Source organism: Triplophysa rosa, linkage group LG12 (genome assembly GCF_024868665.1).
Source record: "Triplophysa rosa linkage group LG12, Trosa_1v2, whole genome shotgun sequence".
NCBI lineage: Eukaryota > Metazoa > Chordata > Actinopteri > Cypriniformes > Nemacheilidae > Triplophysa > Triplophysa rosa.
In genome coordinates, this window is record NC_079901.1 from 17,870,077 (window position 1) to 17,895,936 (window position 25,860).

Sequence of the window (25,860 nt, forward strand, 5' to 3'; positions counted from 1 at the left end):
TGAGTTATAACTGCTATAAATGCAGAAGACAATATATATAAACCAAAACAATAATGATCAGCGACAAATATCTTTACAGTTTATAGCAGTACACATTGAAACAGTGAGGTGTTAGATGTAAAACCATTGTACTACTGAATGATGTGGGACTACTACTGTAGATTTTAAACAAAATCACATTATTTCCATGACAAGTATCTAAAAAACAAAGGTTGGAGTCTGTAAAAAAGGCAAAACGGGGTAGCATGTTGTGCTGTGTGGACACCGTTCAGCCACAAGAGGGAGATCTTCACTTATGCTACACTGTTTTACAATACTGCCAATCACCAATTTCTTTCAATTCTCTGAAAATTATGAAATTAAGAGGCAATTTTGCGATTTAAAGCACGACCCCCTTCTTAAAAAAATTCTAGCATAAGAACAAAGCGTTAAGATGTTTGACTCATTGTTAAATCACCTCAAGCTCCCTGCAGTGCATCATTTTCTAAGAAAGGCTCTAATTGTCATTTTATCAAAGAACAAAACGGCTCCTTCCAATTTGGTTTGAAATTAGTTTCGTTAACATTTTAAAGAATGACCCAAAAGCGCACAAATATGAAATGTTATTTATTCGATATTTATTAAATCATACAGCTAATAAAAACATTTGTTTAAGGCAGACTAGCAGCGAGCTTTAGCTGCAAGATGGAAAGTTAGAACAAAGTCTGAACGTTATATTGTAACTGACAAAATCTGAATGGCAAAACAATGAATCTCAAATTGTGGAGCAGCAGCTCTCAGGTAAAGACGTTCAGACAAACTGGCGTGATTCGACATCTGGTTCAACAATTACCCCATTTAGGTGTTTTTCTTTAAAAAAAAGTTTTTTTCGGTAAAAAAAGTGTATCCATGTGATTTTGTCAAAAAAAGAAAAAGGGAGTGTATTTGATTGTTTTTACATTTTTGCATGAAAAAGCATCATTGGTCAAACAGAGTGCAAATATCATTCAATAAAAAAGAAAAAGCATTAATGATTCTCTTTAATAAAAATTGACCTTATTCAGAAGTGATTTTTACTAGTGCAACCTTTGCTAAACCAAAGGATACAGTGGGACATCACTAAACCCCTAACACCAACTAAATATCAATAACATCACTCTAAAACACCACAGACGCGATCAATGTTCATCACAACCGAGACCCAGTGAGCTTATTAGGAATAAATAAGTGACTTTGTTGAAAATATGAGCTTTTACTTAAGGCCAACCCAAGCGCAGTTAAGAGACATTCAGGGAAAACATTCAGTTGGGTCAACTGAGCACTGACCACGCTGGTTGGCCAACAAAACCGTTTCCCTGTGTTTAAACTCTTCGGCGAGAAACAGATCCTCTGCACTTTCTTCAGCCCAATCCGAGAAAGGGCGTTAATCCATCGACGAAAACATGGATCTCTTCTAAAACATTTGAACCAGGAGAAAGTGCTTTCGATTGCGATTCATTTCCTCTCAGTGTTTCTGATCTAACTCCAAAATCAAATCCACATTTAATTGCTTCTCTCCCTCCAAACACTGCTATGAAAACCGTGCTGGGAAATCACAACATGGTTATGGTCCTCTGGAGAGCCCAACCTCCAGAAAACATACATTTAACACACTGAAACAAGAAAGCGGCAGTCGCCTCTCTCAAGCCATGCAAGACTGCAGAGATACAGAGCTAGGATTGTGGGAGGAGGGTTTCACAAAAAAATCCTTTCTACCGGCCAAACACCCTGATTGCTTCTTTCTAATCTATTTTTGTGTGCACATCAACAAAACAAAATTTAAGGAGAAAGAAGCCAGAAGAAGAGGAAAGGGTGATGGCTTGTGTGTGGCGGACATCAGTGACAGGTTAAAGGCCCCATCAGTAAGAGCGATCTGTGGCTTTGTGAGTAAGGGGAGGAGTTTAGGGTTAGAAGGAGAAGTTAGGAGGGAGAGAGAGAGGTTTGGGGTAGAGAGGTAAGGCCCATGATCTGTTACTGCTCCCCCTCAGTTGGAGGAGATGAAGGAGGGAGAGGTACAGTCTAGCTCTTCTCCTGGTCAGTCTGTTTTCTTGGCCCAGGCCAGGTCATCGCTGCGTGGCTTCTGACCCGTCAATCTCTCTATCAGCCATTCCATTCTTCGCCAGAATCCCACTCTGTCCAGTGGGTAGTTCAACCACCCTGAGGGAAAGAACGGTAGAGGGTAAGCAAGTATCTTAATTCACTGTCATAGATTTTGAGATACAAGAGTAAAATTCTTTTGAAAAACAGGTCAAACCGCATTCTCATTCTATATGCATTTTACTTTGCAATGTCATAAAATTATCTAAAGCAGGTGTTAACCACAAACTAAGAAGGTTCAATGTGATAAGGCAATAAACAAAAAGCAATAATGCAACAAGTTTTTTTTCTGGACAGCATCTTTGAACATTTTCATTGCATGCTTCCCTGCAGTTAAATTTGTATAGACTTTAATCTTTTTCATATTGTGACATATGTCCGAGTAAATGGCTTCTGAAAAATTAGAAAAAATGTAGGGCTGGAGAAGCGAGTCTCAAATATCCCCACCCTCCTGCCATTACTCATTTATAAAAAAAAACACTACAATATTCCATAAAAAATGAGAGTTCATGTTGACTTTAAAGACCACTAATTCTTTTTCTTACATTAAAAACTGCAAAGTCGCATAAAACAGCCTCAGAAAAAATTAAGAGACCATTCCAAATTTCCAATTAATCAGAATTTCTACATATATTGTGACAAAGTCATTCGACAGCAATGTAAGACTGACAGCATGATGAGACAAATGAAAACTCTGATAAAAATCTAGGTTATCACATAAAAAATTATATTTGAACTTGTACAAATATGTACAAATACAGTATTACTGTTGTTGTGAATATGAACTTGTTTTCTTTGCAGTATTGGGGGTTCTGAAAAATTCCCGAGCATCGTTTCTGTTATTTTGACCTGTTTCTCCAGTTCACATCTTCTGCAAATAAATGCAAATATAAACAATATTTACATTTGAAATTTGGGAGAAATATAAATGGTAAACTCAGAAAAACAAAAAATAATTTTGGTCTCTTAATTTTTTTCTGTGGCTGTACATATGCTTTTATAAATGCATAGATAGATGATATACACTATATAACCTTTTATAGTTGTGTATCAACTAGGGATGCATCGATATTATTATTTTTGGTCTATACCGATTTTAACAAACAACTATCGTCCGATTCCGATACCGAAATTGGTCAATTGCATAGTACTTTACAATGCTAGCTAGTTTGTCGGCATTAACTTAATTTTACTAAACATGAATTGGATCCATTTAACATTTTAAGAGAGGCACAAGTTAAGATAAAAATACAATAAGACAACATGACAATCTTCAAAGGTTATTTTTGCTATCCAATATTTATTTTATTAACAACATTAACTCATATTTGACTTAACATTGAACATTTCTTTAATAAACTTAAATAAAGTCTGTGCTGTTGCTATTTAATTACTTTGCTCAGAGAAAAATGTTGTATTACTCAGACATGCAACTCATTGCCTCCATGCAGTTAATTAATAACTAATTAATAATTAAGAATAGCCTTTTTCATGCTATTGCCGATGGTGTTAAATAAATCCAATATCGACCGACTAATATCGGTGGCCGATGTGCATCCCTAGTATCAACCCTTCAACAATACCAAATACTAAACAATAAATAAAAAACTCACACTAACAAAGTACTTTGAAAAACAACTGAAAATTGTACAATAAATATAGAGAGAAGTTTTTGATGTGTAAAACCAACTACACAAATTCATCCTTTCGTTGACACAATAAGAAAACGCACTACCAAGTGTGAGAAGAGAAATGGAGAGAGGGAGAGAGGCAACAGTGCAAGGGCAAGACAAGCAAAAAGGAGAGAGCAAGGACAAAAGAGCAAGACGGGAAGAAAGAGAGGAAGCACAGAGAACAACATCAGAAGCTCCTGGATGGTGACTCCCAGGGGATGGACAGAAGATCAGGCAGAAGCAGTAGAGTAATGTACACACTTACTGCTATAAATATGTAGCAGCACCCCACCCCCAGCCAGCCAGCCTGAACTTCACCATATACACACGCACACGCACACACACACACACAGACTTTGTTTTCTGACGTGCATTCCATTGGGTTTAAACATGAAAACTATTTCAAACACACAGGAATGGAGATGTCTTAAACACAAAAGGAAGGACAAACAAAATTACACAAACAACAGCACATCTGCTAATACACTTTCGCAATTAAAGTACAAATGAAAACCAAGCTGATGTGGTTTTACCTTTTAATATCATCACTGTACCATGGTAGATGGTACTGTACCATTACTTTAAATCAGTTGCATAAAAAAGTAGATTGGGATAATTGAAATAAGAAAAGTAAGACTGATTAGTCCTAACTAATTGCTAGTCAGTGAGACTAATTGTTACGATGCAGTCTTAGCGGTTAAGTTTATGCAAATGGACCCTGGTCATTATTCACCTTGTATACACCACACCGTTCCTCGTACCTTGATCCTGTCTATCTCAGCTCCGTGAGTGTGTGTGTATACACCCTCCCTCAACAGTGACCCTTTCGGTACAGGAGGAGAGCAGAACAGCTCATCATGTTTGTTTGATTTTTCATCTTTGTCAAACCCACAGACCCCCCTTCCCTCACCCCCCCTCACGCAGGCCTATTTGTTAGCACTGACAGCAGGTTAGCATTAAATATACATGGAGGTTGTCAGCCACTGGCACACACAAAGGCGGGCCTCTGCCCCTGGGGACTCGGGCAGGGAGGGTGGAGGAACCGGGCTCACGCAGAGAGACTCCCAAGTGTGCGTGTGATAGAGCGAGCGAAAAAGAGAGAGAGACCCTTTTCTCTCCCTTCATCAGCGTCTCCCAATGGGATCAGGGAGCAGCAGTGGAAAGGAGGAGGGTCAAAAGGACCGGCCTGCGCTCTGGAGCATGCGTGTGCACGCATCTGTTGTCCGCTGGGGCACAGGGTGACGCACAAGCATCCTCGCTCCCCTCTTTCCCAGAGATGCACGTCGCATACTGAGTGCTCCAGCTATCATGGGACTTTAATGCCTTTACAGACACACACACACACACACACATGCAGCTAAAGCACCACTGACTTTAACAAAGTTATTTTAACCCACTATTTACAGCTACTGGCGATGCAGGGCCACGCTCCACAGAAGAATCCTTGCCAGATACTGCGGGTCACTATGATCCTCTACATAAAATACCCATGGAGGAAGTCAACCTAGAACACCTCATTACCTGAATCTGATCCAGCTCAGCCCACACTGACGCAGCCGAGCACATACTATTGTTGTAAAAATCCCTCCGGGTCTCTGGGTATACATTCAAGATAGGCACTAATGCAAGGCTTTTATCTATTGGGAAGGCCCCAATAAAAGTCAATACTGATACCTGTCAAATTTTGTCCGAAAAATTCCGATACTGCAGCAAAAACACTAAACTCTCTACAAAATGTTAAAAACGAACAAATATTACTAAAACAGATTCTTTTGATACCTGTAGTGATGCAGTAGTAGGTCTCATGGGGCGACACGTGATGGATGCGATGGTGTTTCCGTGGCAGCACTAGGTGGCAGTCCTGCAGTAGTGTGACCCAGCGTGGCAGGACGAAGTAGGAGTGAGACCACTTGTGGATCTGATTAGTCATGGTAACAAAGACCGCCAATGCAAAAACAAAACATTCCCAGGGGTAGGAATCTGCAAGGGCATCTGGGAAAGAGAGATAGACGTGTAGGGGAAAGGTGGCGGGGGATAGAGGAACGATGGGAACGATGGGAAAGGTGGGGAAAGAGATAAAATGATATGCAAATTAAGATGACAATGCCTTAACCTTTTAGTATGAGAGTCAGTGATTACATTGACCTTCCACCTTAAAAGAAACAGTTCACCCAAACATGAAAATTCTGTATTCATTTGCCCTGGAGTTGTTCCAAATCTGAATAAATATCTTTGTTCTCATGACCACAGAGATAGATAAATTTGGAAGAATGCTCAGTTCTTGGGCACCATTGACATCCATAGTAGGAAAAATTGCTTTATACATTTATTTTTATTCAACACAAAAGAAGATATTTTGAAGAATGTAGGAAAGCAAACAATTCTGGGGCACTTTTGACTACCATTTTGGTACCATCCTACTATGGTAGTCAATGGTGGCCAAGAACTGTTTGGTTACGAGCATTCTTCCAAATATCTTTCTCTGTGTTTATTGTAACATACATAGTATACAGATTTGGAACAACTCAAGGGTGAGTAAATGATTTTTAATTTTGGGTGAACTGTCCCTTTAATGTCTGTGTGCTGAACACATCAGTTATTATGGGGCTTCTTAAACACTCAGGAATTCATGTAAGGAATAAAAATACTGATTCATTTTCAAAATATTGAAAAAGACAACCTGAAACTTCATTGGTGAACTATTCCTTGACCCATGCTGAGCTACATTAGAACCGAGAGCCTTTTATCTTTTACCAAACCATTTTGTCATTTTGATAGCTTTAAGATTTGAGTTATTTTGAGATGAATGTAGAGCACATAAACCACTCCAGAAAAAGGAGTCACACTTCTAAAACAGTAATGCTGACTAACTTCACAAATACACTGGATGTGTGTAAGTCAATGGATGTGTGTGCATACCTGGTGGGTAGGAGAGGAATTTATAGGCCATGTGGGCCAGAGGCAGGAAGGTGATCATGCAGTTGTCTCCATTAGTCTCTATGAAGTCATGCCGAGTGATGGCCGTCGGATCAATGTGATGCTCCCGGAACGGCCGAATGAATGCCTGAACGGAGAGAGCAGTCGAGAGGTGCAGGAAAAATGGAGGTCAAGGTTCAATTGCAAAACAGGTGGGGGTGACTAGGGCTGTCATTTAGATCCATTACCTTATGCTAATGAAAGATGTCTTATGATCAGATCAATCTAAGGGTCAAACTAGGAGCTACTGATGCATTAGTATGTATTAGAGACACTAAACACCTCTGTTATTCTTTTTTCTACCTGAATATTGTTGGTTCTCATGGTGGAGGAGGGCCGGGATCTGTGAATTATTCATAGAATTAATAAAATTTATAGTAATTGCCACGTATGATATTTCTAAATACTGTTTTGTCATTTTGAGAACCTACAAGTTGTCACAAGGTGGCTTTGATGCAATGGTCAGAAATTATTTCAATATGTACCAAATTCATATCAATATATTCACATAATTTGAAAAAAATAAGTTTTTTTTAATTATTTATCATTTAATTTTTTTCTTCTCCTATAAAGTACTTTGGATCAACTATAAAAGTTTGTTTTACAGTATTTATCCAAATTATTTAGTAAAGAGAACGAAGAATTATCTACTTTAAGTTTCTACCGATTCTGAGGCAGAATTGGGTGGGGTTAGATGTTGACTGATAGACCCAAATTGGTGCGTTGGTGTTACTAGGGCCTAAATGAAAGATGGCGCTGCGGCACGAGCTAGATGTTACGGAGCGGAGAGATAACCCGGCATTAAACAGCACTTCCCCATGGCTCTGATCCAGCATCATAAAAAACCATAACCCAGCAGCACCTGTCACTCACGCCCAGGAGTGCTGCTTTGAGACGGGCGCCCGTCTGCGAGCGTGCGGGTGTCGCAAAATGAAAGTGAGTAAAAGAAAAGATGGTATAAGCACAAAGGAAAATACAAGAATGAAGGTAATTTATTTTCCACATAAAAAGGAGGAATCGTTTGGAGCCACATTACCATAGCGTTTCAGAGACGGCGCGGGGGAAAAATGTCATTATCGCATGTTTGTGGGCTGAACTCAATAACACCTATATCTGAGAGCGCGTGGCGACACTCTGCTGGAGTGTAGAAAACTATCTGTTGATATTTCGACAATTATGTTCCCTCCTGCTCTCCTCGTTTCCTTTCTTTCTCTCTGCGCGCGAGATTAAAAGAGCGCTAAACCCCAGACAGCACACAGTGTGCGTGTCGACTAGCCGGCGTGCCGCGGCAAACCTGCGCCTCGCCACCGCTAATCCCACACCGTTTAACTGCCTGCCTAGCCCACCTTCTGCCTAATCACGACATCTTCGGATTGCCCTAGCAACCCAGCCAAATCCAGGAGACTGTCCTCCCCCACCCTTAACCCAGAGCAATCCATTTCATTTCTCGTCCTTTTCTTTCCTCCTCCCTGCACGCATTGCTCTTAAGTGCCCGTTTAATCACGGTCATTAATGATTCTCCCTCAAGTTGGTGCTTCTTGTTTGAACATGTGGACAAAACCCATATATATATCGGTTCGCTAAGTGGCGCCTTTAATCTGCTGGTTAAGGGTCTTAAAGCGCCACGTTCTTAATGTCTGTAAATTCCCTCGCTTTTTTGAAGTTCGATCACTCCCAGGTGGCGGAACCTAATTATCCTCGACAGCAGAAGGATCGGCGTCGGCTGCCGAGCCGGGTGGAAACCCCTTCACGGTGGGGCGTCGAGGCTGAGGCGTTTTACACCACAGACGGATGCTGATGAAAGCCAGACAACGCGGGGCCCCTCGGCCCGATACGCAGCAGGAGTCAGACAGGCCGTTCAGATGACCTGCTCGCTAGGAACCAAAGATGGCCGCTTTTCGGCCTCAGATGCCCCTTTTCTATCGACAGGGTGCCGGTCCTCGATCTGGTGCATTTCTGACGGTTCTAGGCTAGAAAAATCAGGTCTGCGCTGGTCCCTAAAAGCTGCTGAGCTTAGACAAGTGTCCACTTTATTTTCTCCGTCTGTCTAAAATAAAATACGAAGACATTACGTATGGGAACTGACATTTCTGAATCGAATTTGTTATATAAAAGTAACTTGTGGTTGCGTCAAAAGACATTCAGTCAGACTACTTTGTGCATCCCCATCTTGGTTTTATGTTTTGAAAACCAATGTTCTTGATTGGCCAAGTTATGTAGTAAACTCTGTTTGTCTCTCATGAACCCGAGAACAAACACTAATTCATTTAAATACAGTTTCGGATGACCAGGCCTTAATAACCAGCATATTTACATGGCCCCCTTACAAAAAGCAATATGCCATCGTTCTACAGCACACCCTGTCCAGAAAACAATAGGAAAGATCGGTGAAAATTGTCAAGAGTATTCTGATCATTGCTAAACCTGTACACTTGTCATACACTTTCACTGCAATCAAACGTAACGTTGAATATTCTCAAAAGTAGCTTTATAATTGACACACAGGACCAGATTTAGCCTGTGCTAACCATTTTTTCTACTGTCACTCTACTGCCCCCTTCCACGTATCAGCACAATGACCCCTGCCAGCACAAAAACACATAATACAGATTCATGGCTCCTGCATGTCCAAAAGGGAAAGCAAGTGTCTGCTGCTTTTTAATTGGACAGTGAGGGGGTGACCTTTTCCCTGATTGGGCAAGGAAAGTGCGACCATACTATGCATTAATGCAACCCTCCTGGGTTTTCCCAGCACCCTTTGGGGTTGAGAGTGGGGTGTGTGGAGGGGAGGGGTTAAGATGGGGCTCTCTAGGAAAGCAGGAAGGGCTAAACTCCCCAGGGCGAAGATGGCATTTCACACTCGCCGCTTTCCAGCCTGGTAAACCACAACAGGCCAATAGAGCAAAAGCTGATATGAAAATTAAACAGGGTAATTTGTTAAAATCAAACAAGATACTATGCTTAGAGACCACAGTGTGCATATGAGGGCGTGTGGGTGTATTGTGGGCAGTAAAATATTCAAGGATGTGTGCCACCTACAAAAACACTGCCATTATTACTAGACCTAGTTAATAACATTTATATGGGTTGCATAATAGCTAATATAAGTGAAAAATGGATGCCATTCACTGATGTAGAAACAAAACAATAGGTCTCTTTTAACTAAACAATCCTTGTGAAAATGTAACGCTACACCTAAAATCTGATTGGTTAGTACAAATGCTGTTCCACAACAACATATCATACTTTGGTCGCAGGGTGTTATAGATGCAGCAGGGCACTGCCCTGTGCACAGGCATTGGCCCATTATTTTCTTACCTTCCCAATTACTGGGATGTCCACTGAACCCCATGTATCAGCTCCCCAATGTACCATCCCAGAGGCAAAGTCTGCTGTCACAATACCAGTCACTGAGTGAGTGAGAGAGAAGCATGTATTAAATTCAGTGGCCATGGAAACAATGGTGACCATGAAAGCATGAAGTAGCATGTTTCATTGTTTTGTACAAAAGTAAAGACAAAACATGTCTCATCACAGATCCGAAGACCTACCAATGCCAAAGACGATCTTATAGATGTGGACTGTGGAGAAGTTTATGAGGAGGAAGAAGAAGTTTACAATGAAGAGTGAGAGGCACAAAATTACGCAGATCCACTCCTGGAGTCTCTTTGCTACGGGACAAACAAACATGTGAATGAGCAAATATTGCACTTTTATGAAGTAAATTGTTTGTTTTAAAACTAAACGGCTTACAGTGAGAACTTTGCTAACATTTAAAGCACATTGTAAATACAGTATGTCAATTAAATCACTTTTGTTAAAACTAAAAATAGAAAATAAACGGGATGAACAAGTCAGCCTCACAATGCAACCAACCCTAGTGACATGCCAATTTTAACCAAAACAAAACTCCTACATCTAAAACAGGCGTAACAAAATAACTGAAAGTGTCATCTCGTAGACGTTATTAATTCTCCTTAGTAACAGTATAAGTTAACCACAGTGACCACTGAGAGGTCAACGGTGGCAGCAAACCGACATCTCTCAACAGTCCAAAGGTCAACGGGGTCAGCGGACAGGAGACGAGCTGAACGTGTGTTAACCGTGTGTGCGGGCGGTGTGCGTTTCCCATTATCGCGTGTGCTCGAGAGTAATCGATTAGACTACGACAAGTTGTAGAGAGAGGCTGGGGTCAGGATCTCTTGCGATGGCAGCGTATGCCTGACACAGCTAAACGTCCCAGGTCAGGGCAAAGGGCATCGACGGATGGGCCACAACGGGTACTGTTCGGACCACCATGACAGCGGTGTGTCACAGCGGGCAGACGTGGAGGATGATTAAAGTGCTAATGTATTATTCACAACAGAGCTGAGAATTAGTCTATATGGACATCAAGCACACCTCTCCGTCTCTCCAGCTCCATTTTTAAAAGCTTGCATATTCAGTATCTGACTGAATTCTTCAACCCACCTGTTTTCTTTCTTTCTCTAACTCTTCTTTCCTTCTCTCTCTCTATCGTTCTCTTTCCCTCTCTCCTGTTGGGCGGATGCGGGTGCAGAGAGACGCAGTGGACTCAGCTCTTTTGAAAATTTAATGCCATTAGAGGAGCCGTCCTGAGTGGATTGGGAACGTGAGGAGGTTGAGAAGAAGATATTGATGACAGCTATTTATAGCACCTCAGTTGGCCAACCAACACCGTGCCCCTGACTGATGGGCCACGGTTCTAATACATACACGAGGCTGCCTTACATCTCACTCATGCAGTTACAGTATGAGAGCCTCAACCTATAATATACAAGCTTGTATTCAACAATGCACCAGGTCATCGATCCTGGAGTTCAAGAAATCACATGTCACTTTTCCCACTAGAGGTTTTGGTACGGACCTGAGTTCAATTAAGCATAAAGTTTGCTTCTCTGGGGTAGTGGGAAAGCTGTCTTTTGATGTCATGTGCCAGGAAGGAACCAAACTTGAACCCAATGCAGAAAAGGAACACAGGGTATGCTCAGTGTGAATGCCGGTATGATTCTTTTTTTTTTTTGAGTGAGCTCATGCTGCATTCATGTCATGTCACTTATTTAACCACAAGACCATTATATATTCGGATAGCCTTTTTTTATGAAAACAAAACTGTAACACATTCTATGCTTATAAGAAAAAATATTAAAACAAATATAAGAACAAAAGAACAATAAGGGTGTATCAATATTATTTTACATATCATGTTACAATAAAGCGAGATATATATCTTGGAGCTATGGTGATTTTTTTTACTATATGTGAACCACAAAACCAAGCATAAGTAGTACAAGTATATTTGCCATCAAAACATTGCATAGGTAAAAATGTTCTTTTATGCCAAAACTCTTCAGGAAATTAAATAAAAGATCATGTTCCATTGAGATATTTTCTAAATTTCCTACCGCGCGCTGTTGCCCGTTCTTTGGGAATTACCCAATCAAGTTAGGTATCTATGTAAAGCTTACAATTTCCGCTTTAGGGTTCATCTACTCTTCACAACGTCATTCCTATATTGAGCCAATAGAGAGCGTTTAAATAAACCTGTTTCTTTTTAGCAACAGTTGTCATCTGATAGACAACTTTAAAGGCTAAAAAAGTATTTCGATTTTTTGCACCCTGACATTGCAAACACAGCTTGCAGATGATGTATAAATCTCAATTTTGACAAAATGACCCTTATGACTGGTTTTGCGGTCCAGGGTAACATACAGTATGATGGGTTTAATCCTGTTGGTTAAGCTGGCAAAATGTTACCCGTGTCAATATATTTAAGACATATTTTTACATTTAATTTTGTGCTTTTACGGATTTAAAAAGTTATCTTACAGGTTCATCGTTCATTTTTTTCAAAATTCAGTTTTACTTTTCAGTGACAGATCTATTCAATTTTTATTCATTTAAGGTTCAAACGTTGAATGTTGCCAATTCTTTGACAAAATGCCAAATATTATTGAAAAGTTACAAATATAATTGTATTGTATACATTGTACTTGGTTTTACATAACATCACAACATGTAGTACATGAACATGAAACCTAAAATTGGAACACACCATCAGTTCAAGTGAACAGATAGGCGATATAAATTTCCTTGAATACATTAGATTTGTAATATCACTTTTTCCACTTTTAGATTTTCCACTTTGTTGTCTAAAATAATGATAATCCTATTGATTATCAAAGCATTTACAAAACATACCGCAACTTTAAGATACTTTAAGCAGACTATGAGGGCCGAGTACATAGCTTCTGACTCATGTCCATGTACCAAATGTGAGTAGTAACAAAAGTCGGCAGACCAGAGCTCCAAAAATATAAAAAATACTTAATTATTTAAAAAACTTTCGCATGGCGCGTGACGTTTCGAGCACACAAGCTCTTCATCAGACAATTCAACAACACCAATGAACCTCAATTTATACCTCAAGGTGTACAAGGACCACGTGACATCCAAAAAATATGTATTTAAAAAATAAAATACAATTATAATTGTAAAATAATAATATTGCATCAATATATAAACACACGCAAAAGTCAAAATCATAATCCAATTAAATATGAATTCTAAATTATGCACCTGCAAACATACAAAATAAAAAAATATATATATTGTTAAAAGTTCCTGAAACCAAAACCTTTGAAAAAGTATACAAAAACATACTAAGAAAGAAAAAATATTGAAAAAATATTAAAGAAATATTAAAGAAAAGGACGAATGTCAAAGTCCTCAATTAATCATCTGGGGGATAATGTGTCCAATGTAAAAATCCAATAAGCCTCACGCTGTAAAAGCCGCTTATTAATGTTGCCTCCGCGTCGTGAACACTTCACTGACTCAATACCAATATATTTTAAAGTCGAAACTGAATGTCTCATTTCTGCAAAATGCCGAGCTACCGAACTCTTTTGATCTTGGTGTCTAATTGTACAACGATGTTCAACAATCCGAGTTTTTAAAGGTCTACTGGTTTTACCAATGTAACGCAGACACCGGGGCACCGCAACATATGGATCACATTAGATGTTTTACAAGAAATTGTACCTTGGATTTAAAAAATTTTACCAGTATGCGGATGTGTAAAAGTCGAAGTTTTGTATGTGAAGTTACACTGTTGGCAATTCCCACACCTAAATTGCCATGTGGTATAGTGTTCAAAAAATGAGGAGTGGGTGGCAGATCAGCTTTAACCCGAATGTTACGAAGATTAGGTGCTCTTTTGTAAACTAAACGAGGTGGTTGTTCAAAGCATTTTTTGAGACTAGGATCACTTTCCAAACTATGCCAATGTTTGGATATAATTGTCTCAATCTCCTTAACAAGAGGCGAATATTGCATAGCAATTAATACGACGATTGAATTTTTTATGTTTTTTGACAAGACACTCTTGTGACATATCTGTGAAATGACTCGCAGCAGACTGAATCCATTCTTCTCTATATGCTCGTTTTTTGAACCTCTCTGCTAAAAGTCCCGATTGACCATGAAAATCTTCATCTCTACTGCAGATACGACGAATACGACTAAATTGAGAAATTGGTAACGAACGCTTAAGCGAGACCGGGTGACAAGATTGTCCATGTAAGATAGTATTGCAATCAGTAGGTTTTCGATATAATGTAGTTTCAATGCCCGATGCGGTTTAGAGAACAAGCACATCCAAAAAATGATTTTTCTCTTGATGCAATTCAATCGTAAATGTTAAAGCGTTGCATTTGTTATTTTACCAGATCATGAAATTCCAACAACTCAGATACCATACCACTCCATAATAGAAAAACATCATCAATGTATCGTTTCCATAACAAGATATGTCTGAGAAAATTATTCTTATCAGGGTTTAACAAACTGTTGTTCAAACATACCACAAAATAAAGATGCAAAACTTGGGGCCATCTTAGAACCCATACTGACACCAGATATCTGCAAGTAATAATCTGATCTAAACAAAAAATAATTATATAATAACACCACTTTTGCCAAATCAGTTAAACATACAGTACTAGGAACCATATCAGAGAGTAAATCAAGAAAAGATTCAATCGCCTCTAATCCACCCTGGAAATGGAGCATTCGTATACAGCAATTCAACATCCATCGTGACTAAAAATACTGGACAATCAGGTAATCGCACATTCTTAATCAAATTAATAAAATCCATAGTATCTCTAATATAAGAAGGTAAGGACGTAACCAATGTTTGTAAATGGAAGTCAACAATGTACCAAATGTGAACATGACATTACATTACACCTGTTTCAACACACCAGTGAAGAGAAAAAGGAAAGGGTAAATCTTTCAGCTGACCTAGAGCATTCAGTTCTCATGCTCAGTTTCAACAGGACAAGGAGAGTTTGACACAATGGATTGTACAGTTGGTCTAAATACTGTAGCTCAACAGGAAGTGTGTGTGTGTTTAGGCAAGAGGCTTCCAGGTGCAGCGAGATCCAGGTGTGTTTTTGGCTATAAGGAAGGAATCAAAACCAGACCCTACACTCCTTTTTACAGCAGTATCACAGCAACCTAAAGTGGTGTTGAAATTTGAATGAGGTTAGCATGTAAGCTCAGTTGCTATTGTAATGGGTTTTTTTTGTAGTGGAACAATATTATAGCTCTTCCATTAGCATTCGGTACACACGGAAGAGAGAAGTGGGAAAAGATCCACCGCTGTTTAACACTTTGCATGACACCATCCCTGCGAACTCCCCAAATTATTCAGAGACAGGAAGCTGAAATTAAAAAGAAAAAAAAGGCATTTACCCACTCTAGCACTTGTGCCCTCTCTTTTCCTTCCTGTCTTTCTCTCTCACACACACACAGACATGTATGTACACACTCTTGCAGCAGTCGGGCCGCTGTCAGGTGATCAGCGTCAGTCCTTGGATCCTCTCGCTCCCCGGTGAGGGCAGAAACTAGGCCAGGCCTCGACAGAGCCGCCGTCGCCACGCAGCCAGGAACACCGTCCCCCTGTCCACGGGACCTGAGCGGCGCGCTCATTAATACAGTCCTGACAACAACGTGCTCCCCTGCAACCCCCTGCACCATCGCTCACACCCGCAGCCCCCTTTCCCGCTCGCTGGCGTGGGGAATTAACCTGGGAGGGGCGGGGGGAGGATGGGGGGGTGCTAATAGGCTGAAATTAATCAACGACGCCTGATTCGACGCAGAGGGGCAGCGGGAGTGCCAAACAATGTCCGTGAATGCTAATGGCGTTCTTGCTCTCGCTCTAGTAAAATGCACAAGTTTCTGCGGCAGGCTGCAAAACGCCGTCGTCCATCCTTGAGTTTCACTGCGGTTTCTGCTGATGCATGTAACCGTGAGAAAATCTGCCAGAGGCCCAAAACTAAGGATGGGTCATGATGGTCAACTAGTCCATTAGTCAGGTCGGCCAGTTTGTCTACAGTCTGCACAGTAAAATTGTCCTTTGAATTCATACAGTATAAAGCGGTGCCACTACAAACACACAAATTCAGATGGACAAAAACTGTTTTTGAATGGAAGAAGGCACCTTAAGACACACATAACCAGTCTTATTAACTTCCTTAAAGGGATAGCCCAAAAATGAAAATTCTTTGATTATTTACTCATCCTCGTGTCATTCCACACCTGTATGACTTACTTTCTTCTGCAGAACACAAAAGAAGATATCTTGAGGACTGTTGGTAACCAAACAACACTGGCCCCCGTTGACTTCCATTGTATGGACATAAAACCACTCAGACATTTATCAAAATATCTTACTTTGTGTTGCACAGAAGAAGGAGTTGTCCACAAGTTTTGAACAACACGAAGGTGAATAAATGATGGCATTTTTATTTAGTTTTTATGAACAATCTCTTTAGGATAGTTAAATAGGAAAAAAGTACAGTAAAAGTATAGTAAATAGGAAAAAAGACAGCTCTAACAAGGTGATTTGGCTGCTTGGCCCCCGTGCTGGGTTTAGACAAAAAGAGGTGGGGTGTGGGAGGTGTGGTGACGGTTTATCACCTGTCACGATTGCAGAAGTCAGCGAGTGTAACCAGTGTGTTTTGTTTGGGCTGTAGAGAGATGGGTGTTTTTCTGTCTCTATCCAAGCCAAACAAAGGGCTCTTTTCTCCGGCAGGCTCTCGTGATGGGGCTGTGGTGGTGCACGGGCCCTCTGTTCTCAGCTGAACTGCGTGACTGAAAGAACGGCTCTCACCACCTTCAGAGACATAGACAAAAAGCAACTCAGTCTCAGAATAGCAGCCTTTCAGAGGGCCGGCCACGCCACAAAGTCCTGCCAACATGCCATGACTGTGCCATTCTCTAGCCCGCTTCACCCCCCAACAATTCCAAGGGCATCTACATGTGGGCGAAAGGAAACGGTATTGATTGAGGAACATCAAATGCAGGCCAGGAAAATGAACCCCGTATTAGCACAAGAAATTATATTTAGTGGGACACATAATGGCGGAGACACACACACATTGTCCCCTTGCCAGCTCTCCATAGGCCTGTCTTCAGAGGGGACAATGGAAAAGAAGGGAGACGGGAAAAGTGGGTCATACATGGCGAGAGGAAGAGAAAGAGAGTGAGAGAGGGAGGTAGAATTCCCCTGATCGGGACAAATGGATCAGTCACAGGCCTTGTTGCTTTCATCTGTTCTCAGTGGATAACTCAACCTGGGACACACACGGTAACACATGTATCCAGATACACATGCTTCCACACACTTTGTGCCAAATAATGCTGTACTCTATGTGGTTTTCAAAAACAAGTATGCGGATTGACACATTTGTTGCTTTTGTTAGAGTAACACACAAAAACATATGGACTACACAGAATTGCTCAGCAACCTTCACAGAGAGCATTTTAAGGACTTAAAGGGACAGTTCACCCAAAATTCTGTCTTGAGACTTACCCTCTTGTCATTTGAAACCTGTACGACTTTCATCTGCACAACACAAAAGAAAATATTTTGAAGATTGCTTTTAATCAAACAACAGCGCGGTACGTATTGACTTCAGCTTTGTGTCTACACTATAGAAGTGTTGAATTCAATTGTGCATTGAGTGTGGAACGCTACAGTTACAGATGGAAAATCTTAAAACATACATAAAATCACCTCTACCGTACAACTTTAGGATGGCTTTGTAGTAGCCAGCTCACTACAGAATGAGGGAACGTTGCAGGTAAAACTCTTCAAGTTTCTCTACTGGGTCTGGCAACCCTCACAATTGAAGAGAAAAATGAACGGACACACTGTGTGTACACAGTTAAACTGACCCCGATAAGAGCCACAGATGACAGGCTAAGGAAAGAGTGACCCCTGAGACCACCCCCTCCCCACGAACCCACACACACCACTTCCTTTTAATATCCAAATCTCCAGAGTACCAAGCAGTGAAGGTCAAAACGAGAGGTTGAGCGCAATCAGTCACGACAGACAGATTGAACGAAACACGTGTCGCCCCGTGAACTGAAAAATCGTCTTGCTCGGATCTTTATGGTGACTACAATGCGGACGGCTGACCTATGGAACTCAAAGAGTTAAGCAGGTTTATGACCTTTAGATTGAAATTCATTAATAAGGGAGAGAGGGATTCAAATGCAGAGAGTGGATTTTAAATATTGAAAATTCACAGCGGAGCCACTTCACTGAGAACTCCATACTAAATACGCAGTTGATTGAGGACGGTGAGGGGAGGGCCGTGTTCGGAAATGGAATTTAGATAATAGTAATTATTCGGCTCACCCACTGTCTCTGTCCCTAACTGCCACAAAGCCACCTGAATTTACACAAAAAAGCTGATGGAGAACTCCATCAAATATTAATAACAGGCTGTGTGGTTCCAGTCCAAATGTATTTGGCCGCCCTGGCATGCTTCCGTACGTGTGTGTAGGCATGCAAAAGAGACCCACATTTTTGTGTGCGCCGTTAATATTCTGACGCATTTGACCCCCCGCCCACCCTCGAAGTGCCTGAGTGTGTGTGTGTGTGTGTGTGTGTGTGTGTGTGTGTATGTTTGAGTGAACAAATCCGTTTTTGGATCCTGTATACAGCTGAGGTTCTAATGCATTTAGCTGCCCTGGTGTGTGTATAATTGAGAAGCCCAGCAGGAGTGGTTGCAGGTAGCCAGGTTCCCCTCCCGCCTAACTCTCTTTCCTTCTCTCTCTCTCTTTTCCCCCTTGAGATCCCACTTGGCTTTTGTTTACGCTGCCGGTGAGCAGTTAATGCTGGCGCAGTGACCATAGCAACGCTCATACTCATAAAACACTATATTTACGCTTCATGTAATATACCACAGTGAGAACAGATCACTGTGCTGACCCCTGTTGGCCCGGGTCACCTGACCAGATCAGGTATACGGTGAGCTACCTTCTCAGAACCTCAAACCCGTGACCTTTTGATCCCAGGGTCAGGGATGAAGAATTAGGAGTGTTCGCAGTGCATGTCAGGGTCAACGGAGAAAGGGTTCGACAGGAAGGCGGGATAAATTATACAGCATTTCTGGCACAGAGGGAAGGGGAACAATATGATAGACTTGGTTCTGGTGCTGCCAGGGGGCAGTGTTGGGTCGGGCTAATAAGATTACATGGCTAAAAGACTTTAGGTGTTTTATTGGGCCAGTGTGAATACTTGAAGATGAACATAGTTAGCTCATGGCAAAATTCATTGCGTTTACAAAGTGTCTTTGAAAGTCAGATTAAGGAGAAGTGCAATTGTGCAACCAGAGGTGTTCCGTCTCTAAATCTGTGAAAGCTGCTTCCAGCAGATTTGAAAGAAAAACTGCGGTCATCAGACTGCACAGACCATTAGACAGACTCGGCAGTTTGCTACAGAGAGAACACAGCGTAATTTACAATTGACACTTGTTTGGTGAAAGTGATGAAGACAGATTGAAATGATCGCTTTGATATTGGTGAAATATTGAATATTCACAGTGACTTTGTTGGTGAAAAGAAATAAAGAATGTTGTAAAACAAATAGTCACACAAGTAACAGGTATGAAAGTGTTAATGCAGAGATGTTTTAATAGCATCTGATATTTACTTCAGAAGAGTCCTATTTAAGTTCCCTTTCTTTGCTACTTATCAGCTGCTTAATCGTGCCGCACTCAAAACCCACCTCCATCCCCATCTCCTGCTGCCTGTATCCGTTCTGTCGGATCATTTTAATTTAATCCTGTTACGCATCATGAACTGTTCTGGTTCCCCAGGTAGAGGGACATGTATTGCTGCACTCCCGCTCGGTCCATGCAAGGCTGCATGGACAGGCGGAGAGTTTGCCCATTCCGCCAAACTTAAATATTGCTATTGTTTAAATATTTGACAGCTGTGGTCCTGACAGAAATGTTTGTTTGTTAATTGTGACCCTGGACCCCAAAACCAGTCTTAAGTAGCATGGGAACATTTTTAGTAATAGCCAAAAATACATTGTCAATGGGTCAAAATAATTGATTATTCTTATATGCCAAAAATCATTATGATAAAGATTATGTTCCATGAAGACATTTTATACATTTCCTACAGTAAATATATCAAAACTTTATTTTTGTGAGTAATATGCTGTGCTAAGGACTTCATTTGGACAACTTTAAAGGCGATATTCTCAATATTTAGATTTTTTGCACCCTCAAAGATTCCAGATTTTCAAATAGTTGTAACTCAGCCAAATATCGTCATATCCTAACAGACCATACATCAATGGAAAGATGATGTAAAAATCTCAATTTCGAAGATTTGACCCTTAAGAATGGTTTTGTTGTCCCCTGTAACATTTAAATCGTTTTTGTACTGGTGAGGGACTATGGTTATAAGTGTGTAATATCTGTGTGTTTCCTCAAGTAACCAGAATTCTTGCAGGTATTGTAAGAATGGGTTAATATATAACCTGTGGCTGAACTGTTCATTGTAACATTTGTTTCAGTGCAATACCTTGCCCGAGGAATGAAAATTCTTTGATCATTCACTCATGACATTCCAAAAATGTATGACTTTCTTCTGCAGAACACAAAAGATATTTGGAAGAATGTTGGTACCCAAACAACACTGGCCTCATTGTATGGACACATAACCACTGAGACTTCAAAATGAATTTACTTTTTTGTACCACAGATGAACGAGTCATACATAGGTTTTAAACAACATGAAGATAAATAAATGATGACAGAATTTGTATTTCTGGGTAAACTACAAGCGTACATACGATTTGTGCTCATTGTTACAAATGAAGGGACAATTCTTGGTTGGAATCAACAGGAGAACTAGCATGATACCAGAGAAAACAATTTTACCCCACCTTGAAACTCAAGGACTGAAATTGGAATGTAGAACAATCTAACACTTTTGTGCAGACATGATCCAACCACAAACAAGATTGCAACTTGTAATACATCTATTCAAACATTCACTCATGTTTATTTAATTCCTTACAATCTAAAGCATATGGTAGCACTGTATCAGAAAGTACTTATGAAAACTGAAGTTTTGTAGGTGTAGATCAGCAGGAGTGTTGGGACCGAAGGCAGGGTTATGCTCTGTGTCAAGCAGACGTGTCTGGTGTCTCGTTCTACGGGCTCCTCTCTATGCTGTAACACACACCCCTGGCCCTGTGCCACAGAGCAGAGAATTTGTCTACAAGGCAGAAGGCTAAAAGATCAATCTTTGTCTTGTGTCTAGTCTTTTGTATCTTTCATTTCTTACATGGAAACGTTGCGTCACCTCTGCAGTATGGTCACTATTAGCATAGCTAAAGTATTTGAAGTATAATGGACATGTAGTTTGCAGCTGTTACAAAACAACTCCTAACAAGCTCTGAAGACTCCTGCTGACAAAGGGTCAGAATGCACAAGCTACAGAGGACCCAAAAAGTATTTGGACACATGTATTATTGTCATTGCATTAGGAAAACAACACATCAAACCAAAGCCATTTTTCAACGAATTAAACTGGATCCTGTCATGGCTCTGCTTCCTTAGTCATGTTTTTCTTGGTCCTGTAGCAGAGCCATGACAAAGTCTTTGGTTATGTGTGGAGAGAAACATATTATTGTCCGTTTGACAATAATATACGTTCTCTCCAGTGTCTTGTCATTGGCCCCATTCCTCTTGTTTCCTCGTTATGTTTCCCTGAGTGTTTAATGTCCCACACCTGTCCCATGTCGTTATCCCTCGTTTGTGTTCCTATATATACCCTCATGTTTCTTTGTCCTGTGCTCGTGTATTATGTATGTGCGTGTATTGCGGTGTCCTGGATTGTGTTTGTGTTTGTGTTTGTGTTTGTGTTTGTGTTTGTGTTAGTGTTAGTGTTAGTGTTAGTGTTAGTGTTAGTGTTAGTGTTAGTGGTCATGAGTGGTCATGTTCATGTTCCTGTGCTTACCCGTGTTCCTGTTCGTGTTTGTGAGTTTTGTGCCTTTTATGATTTAAGACGTTTGGTCGTGTCTTTGAGTTTGGTTTATTTGTCTTGTTTTCATTTTGCCCCCTCGTGGGAAGTCTCTTGTTTTAGTTATAGTTCTTAGTTCTGTTTTCCCCCATTGTGGGTGTTTTTGTTCGGTTTTGTGTTTTGTTTAATTAAATATATTTGTTAACCCCTTCATCGCCGTTGCCTGCACTTGGGTTCTCTTCCACCACGCTCGACCGTGACAGATCCTTTCTCAGAAAAAACTCATCCGGTTTTTTAACCAAACAAAAGATCTAGGAAACGTTTGCTTAAAGCTACAATCCGTAACCTTTGTGGTTAAAAATAAACAAAAACTGTTATTAAGCAAGCACACAAAAAGTCTTTTCTTACCCTCCCCCGATTCCCAATGGTAAGGTTATACTAATAATTTATAATTTGAGCTGTCGGGTAGGATTTTACAAGAAATGGCAGTTTGACGTCAACCCAAATAAAGATAAGGACATAAGAGATGGCAATGTGGAGGCTAAAGTTCTAGACTGCTGCTTCAAAAAGCAAAATGTTTTGTTTAAAATATGCTTATGCGATGCTTCAAAAGGTTATGCTTGTGCTATGTTATGCAATAACAGACAATTTTAAGTGCTGCTTAAGTATCCAAATACTTTAAAGGGTCGCTGTACAGTATAAACCTCGTACATTCAGGGATCAGGCAAAATGAGTCAGTAAGAGATTAGATTAAGAGGAGAGATTGATAGGGTAGTGAACCTAAAATCTCAGGGGTTAAATGGACACAGCAGCTTCGGTCTGGTGACACTCAGTGTGAATTTCCATCACCAAGGCCAACCTCAGGGTCAATGTCAGCGGCATCAGACTATCAACAAATCAAAAATGATTATTTCAGACACAAAAAACATATATACATAGTTTACAAACTATTTACTTATCTGCAAGATTAGTACCATAAATAAATACTGAAGTGTCTGACAGCTGATAAGCTAAAAAAAGGCACAATTATAGGTCAGTGTATCCTGTCTAGTCTATTCACACCCTGCAACATTTCCCTTTCATCTATGGCACAAACTTTTCTGCAGTCAAGACATCAGCCCGCCACAAATAAGGACCCGAAGACACCGATTGGAGTCAAGATCGCTGACTGCATGGGAAACTAGATCTTGCAATGTAATACTATATTGATCTCTCTCTCTCTAAAACACACACACACACCCCAGTAACCAGAGCACGGCGGCTGGCAGAGGCGATAGGGGAAACAGAAAGTAGCCTGTAAATCCTGTTTACTTTGCGGCGAATCTGTAAAGTGGGATAAGAAGCACAAAGAGCAGTCAGCGGTGCATGACACGCAGACATATGGTGGGGAGAGGCGTCCAGCTGTTTCGCTGTCCTGGGGTTACGGTAATGAGCCGGAGGCTTCATTGAGCAGACTGAAGCCTCATCAATCCCTTTTCACCAGTAAGCCTCTGCGCTTCCAAACTCCATTCACGCTCACCTCACCTCAGACTTGTGCAAGCACGTACCGCCCTCGGATCGGCCTCGCATGCCTCCAGAGTGTCTGCTTTTTGCATCCTCGACATTATATTCTGTGGCTCAACCCTCTTGTTTCCTTTGCCTTTCCATATGGACTGAAATCAACATCGGGTTAAAGCCTGCTGTATTACACAAAGAAATCAAGCATCTCTTGGGGAACTAAACAATTGGATTCCAAAACCTGGCAAGTTTTAGTTGGAAAATAACTTGCAAGGGTGCTGGTTCGATTTCCTCAACTAGCCACCAGTTTTAATGCCAGGTCTTCCAGAGGGATTGTTCCTGTAATAACACATGACATGCTTCTATGGTGACATCATGTGAAATTCACAGAAATAAATTCCTTTGGCCCTGATTGTATGGCAATGAATAGCCCAAAAAAATCAAAGATCTTAAATTTTGCCCCAAAAGTTATTAAATGAACGACACGGGCAACAAAAGTAGTCCAATTTGTCAGAGAGTTAAAGTGGGGCTGCACGCTAACCAACCACGACAGATACAAACAATCCCAGTGTACTTTTCTTGAGAATCCCACAGACAAGCCTATCTGACTCCCACCTCACAGCTGGTGGATATTAAACTCTACTGAGCTCATCTAAAAATCCCATCCACAATCCACCCCCCCCCCAGTCCATTGAGAGATGCATCAAAACATTAACTTATTAACCTCGCAAATTTCTTTCAACCGTATTGTTTACGCTCTGGACGTGTTGGTGGCAGCGCGTGCTTATCGTGCTGGGTGCGTTGCCAAAGAAAATGGAGTGGTCATTATCATTCCTAATGGCATTTTGAGTTAAATCAATGTATTTTTAATTGCAGCTGCAAACCACAAACATCCCCTGACACAACAAGACTGATTCTGGGACCAGGGGACTGCGGAGGGAAACAGCGAAAGCTCTTGTTGTACTAAATCTTGTTTGAGTTTGAGGTGTGGTAAGGTTGGGGGTTAAAGGCTTTTCCTAACGCTGTTGATCTTCGACTTGTGATGTGAGACAATAAAAGTGTAACTAAGATCATAGCTTTTATAATTGCAACATACAAACCTGTATGCTAAACAGCATGAAACTCCGCAGCCCTGCACGAGCTATGATTCATATGCACCAAATACAGAACATAAAGGTCTTTGTGCCCACCAATATGTATTCATACATGGTTCCTAATAGTTAGTTCTGATCTTTGCAATAACTCTGGTTATATACGTAAATTACTTTACTTTAAACTTTAAATAAAAACTGTACAGTGTTGTTATATATAACACAACAATGTTTTATAGTAGGCTATTACAAATCACCTGTATTTCACAATTCACATGACACGAAACTTTATAAAAAGAAAATCTTGTGGTGGGTGCTAAGAAAGCATAATAATAATGATTATTATTATTATAATGTAAAAGTAATGTTATTAATTTCAAACTGACCTCTATGCACTGTGCAACAAGGCATCTTTTAAACGTGTGTGCTTTCCTGGCCTTAGTTTATCTCTCATTGGTGCTGCAGTAGAACTACAGTTTGAGAAATTATTCAAAGAGATCTGTCTAATTTCACCCGTATGATTGTCTTACCCGGGGAGTAAAGCTGGGCGAGCTGTCGGGCTCCAGCATGCTGTGGTCCCCAGCGAGGCACTGTACTGCGCGCAGCCGCTCCGTGTTCATTCCCGTTCGGATCCTCCTCTGCCATAGACCGATGCCTGATCTCCGTCTCTGACAGTAACGCCGCAGCCATGCTCCCTTGTGATGGCCAGTTTTCAGAGAAAATGCATAAATAATGACGCTGTATCACGCATTTAGTGATTATTGCTTAGGAAACACAGGGTTTAAGATTTAAAGATGGAATGACACACCTCTCCTGTTAATCTCACAGAGGTTCCTACTTCAGCGAAACATACCCGGAACTAAAATACGCACGAACCCACTGCTGGAAATGAATTAGGGTATAATAAGGATTGTTTACCTCGTTTCATCTCATGGGCGAAGTGACAGATAAATATTGTTCCCCATAGATCATCTGAGCCTGGTCTTTAACTGCCCTTAATAAAGTGAATATTTAGAAAAACTTTTCTTGTGCTGTCTGGTTTGGTGTTTTTAGGGTTAGTGGTAAAATAACAATTATGTTTTTGACACGAAAAATCACATCACGGTGTATTGTCAGAGGAAGTTGGTAATACTAACAAACTAACA

General features: G+C 40.7%; 1 protein-coding gene across 2 annotated transcripts; it reads right to left on the minus strand.

Moving 5' to 3' along the window:
• Positions 1-499: 499 nt before the first annotated feature.
• On the minus strand, positions 500-25,755 carry si:ch211-212o1.2 (uncharacterized protein LOC492735 homolog). Of its 2 annotated transcripts, none has more exons than XM_057348323.1 (7): positions 25,524-25,624; positions 25,246-25,410; positions 10,316-10,435; positions 10,083-10,174; positions 6,708-6,852; positions 5,568-5,780; positions 500-2,175 (listed from the first exon to the last, which is right to left on the minus strand). In XM_057348323.1, the coding sequence occupies exons 2-7, from the start codon at positions 25,403-25,405 to the stop codon at positions 2,054-2,056; spliced, it is 852 nt and encodes a 283-aa protein (XP_057204306.1). In that variant the 5' UTR covers positions 25,406-25,410; positions 25,524-25,624; the 3' UTR covers positions 500-2,053. The 2 variants fall into 2 exon arrangements, with proteins under 2 accessions (XP_057204306.1, XP_057204305.1); XM_057348322.1 differs by lacking the exon at positions 25,524-25,624 and adding an exon at positions 25,634-25,755 and having other exon boundaries at positions 501-2,175.
• Positions 25,756-25,860: the final 105 nt, after the last annotated feature.

Bases quoted from the DNA above. Each gene is read 5' to 3' on its own strand.
- si:ch211-212o1.2 (XM_057348322.1), bottom strand. The intron at 10,175-10,315 runs GTAGGTCTTCGG...TCACTCACTCAG, and splicing joins TAAGATCGTCTTTGGCATTG to TGACTGGTATTGTGACAGCA. The intron at 5,781-6,707 runs GTATGCACACAC...TCTCTTTCCCAG, and splicing joins ATTCCTCTCCTACCCACCAG to ATGCCCTTGCAGATTCCTAC.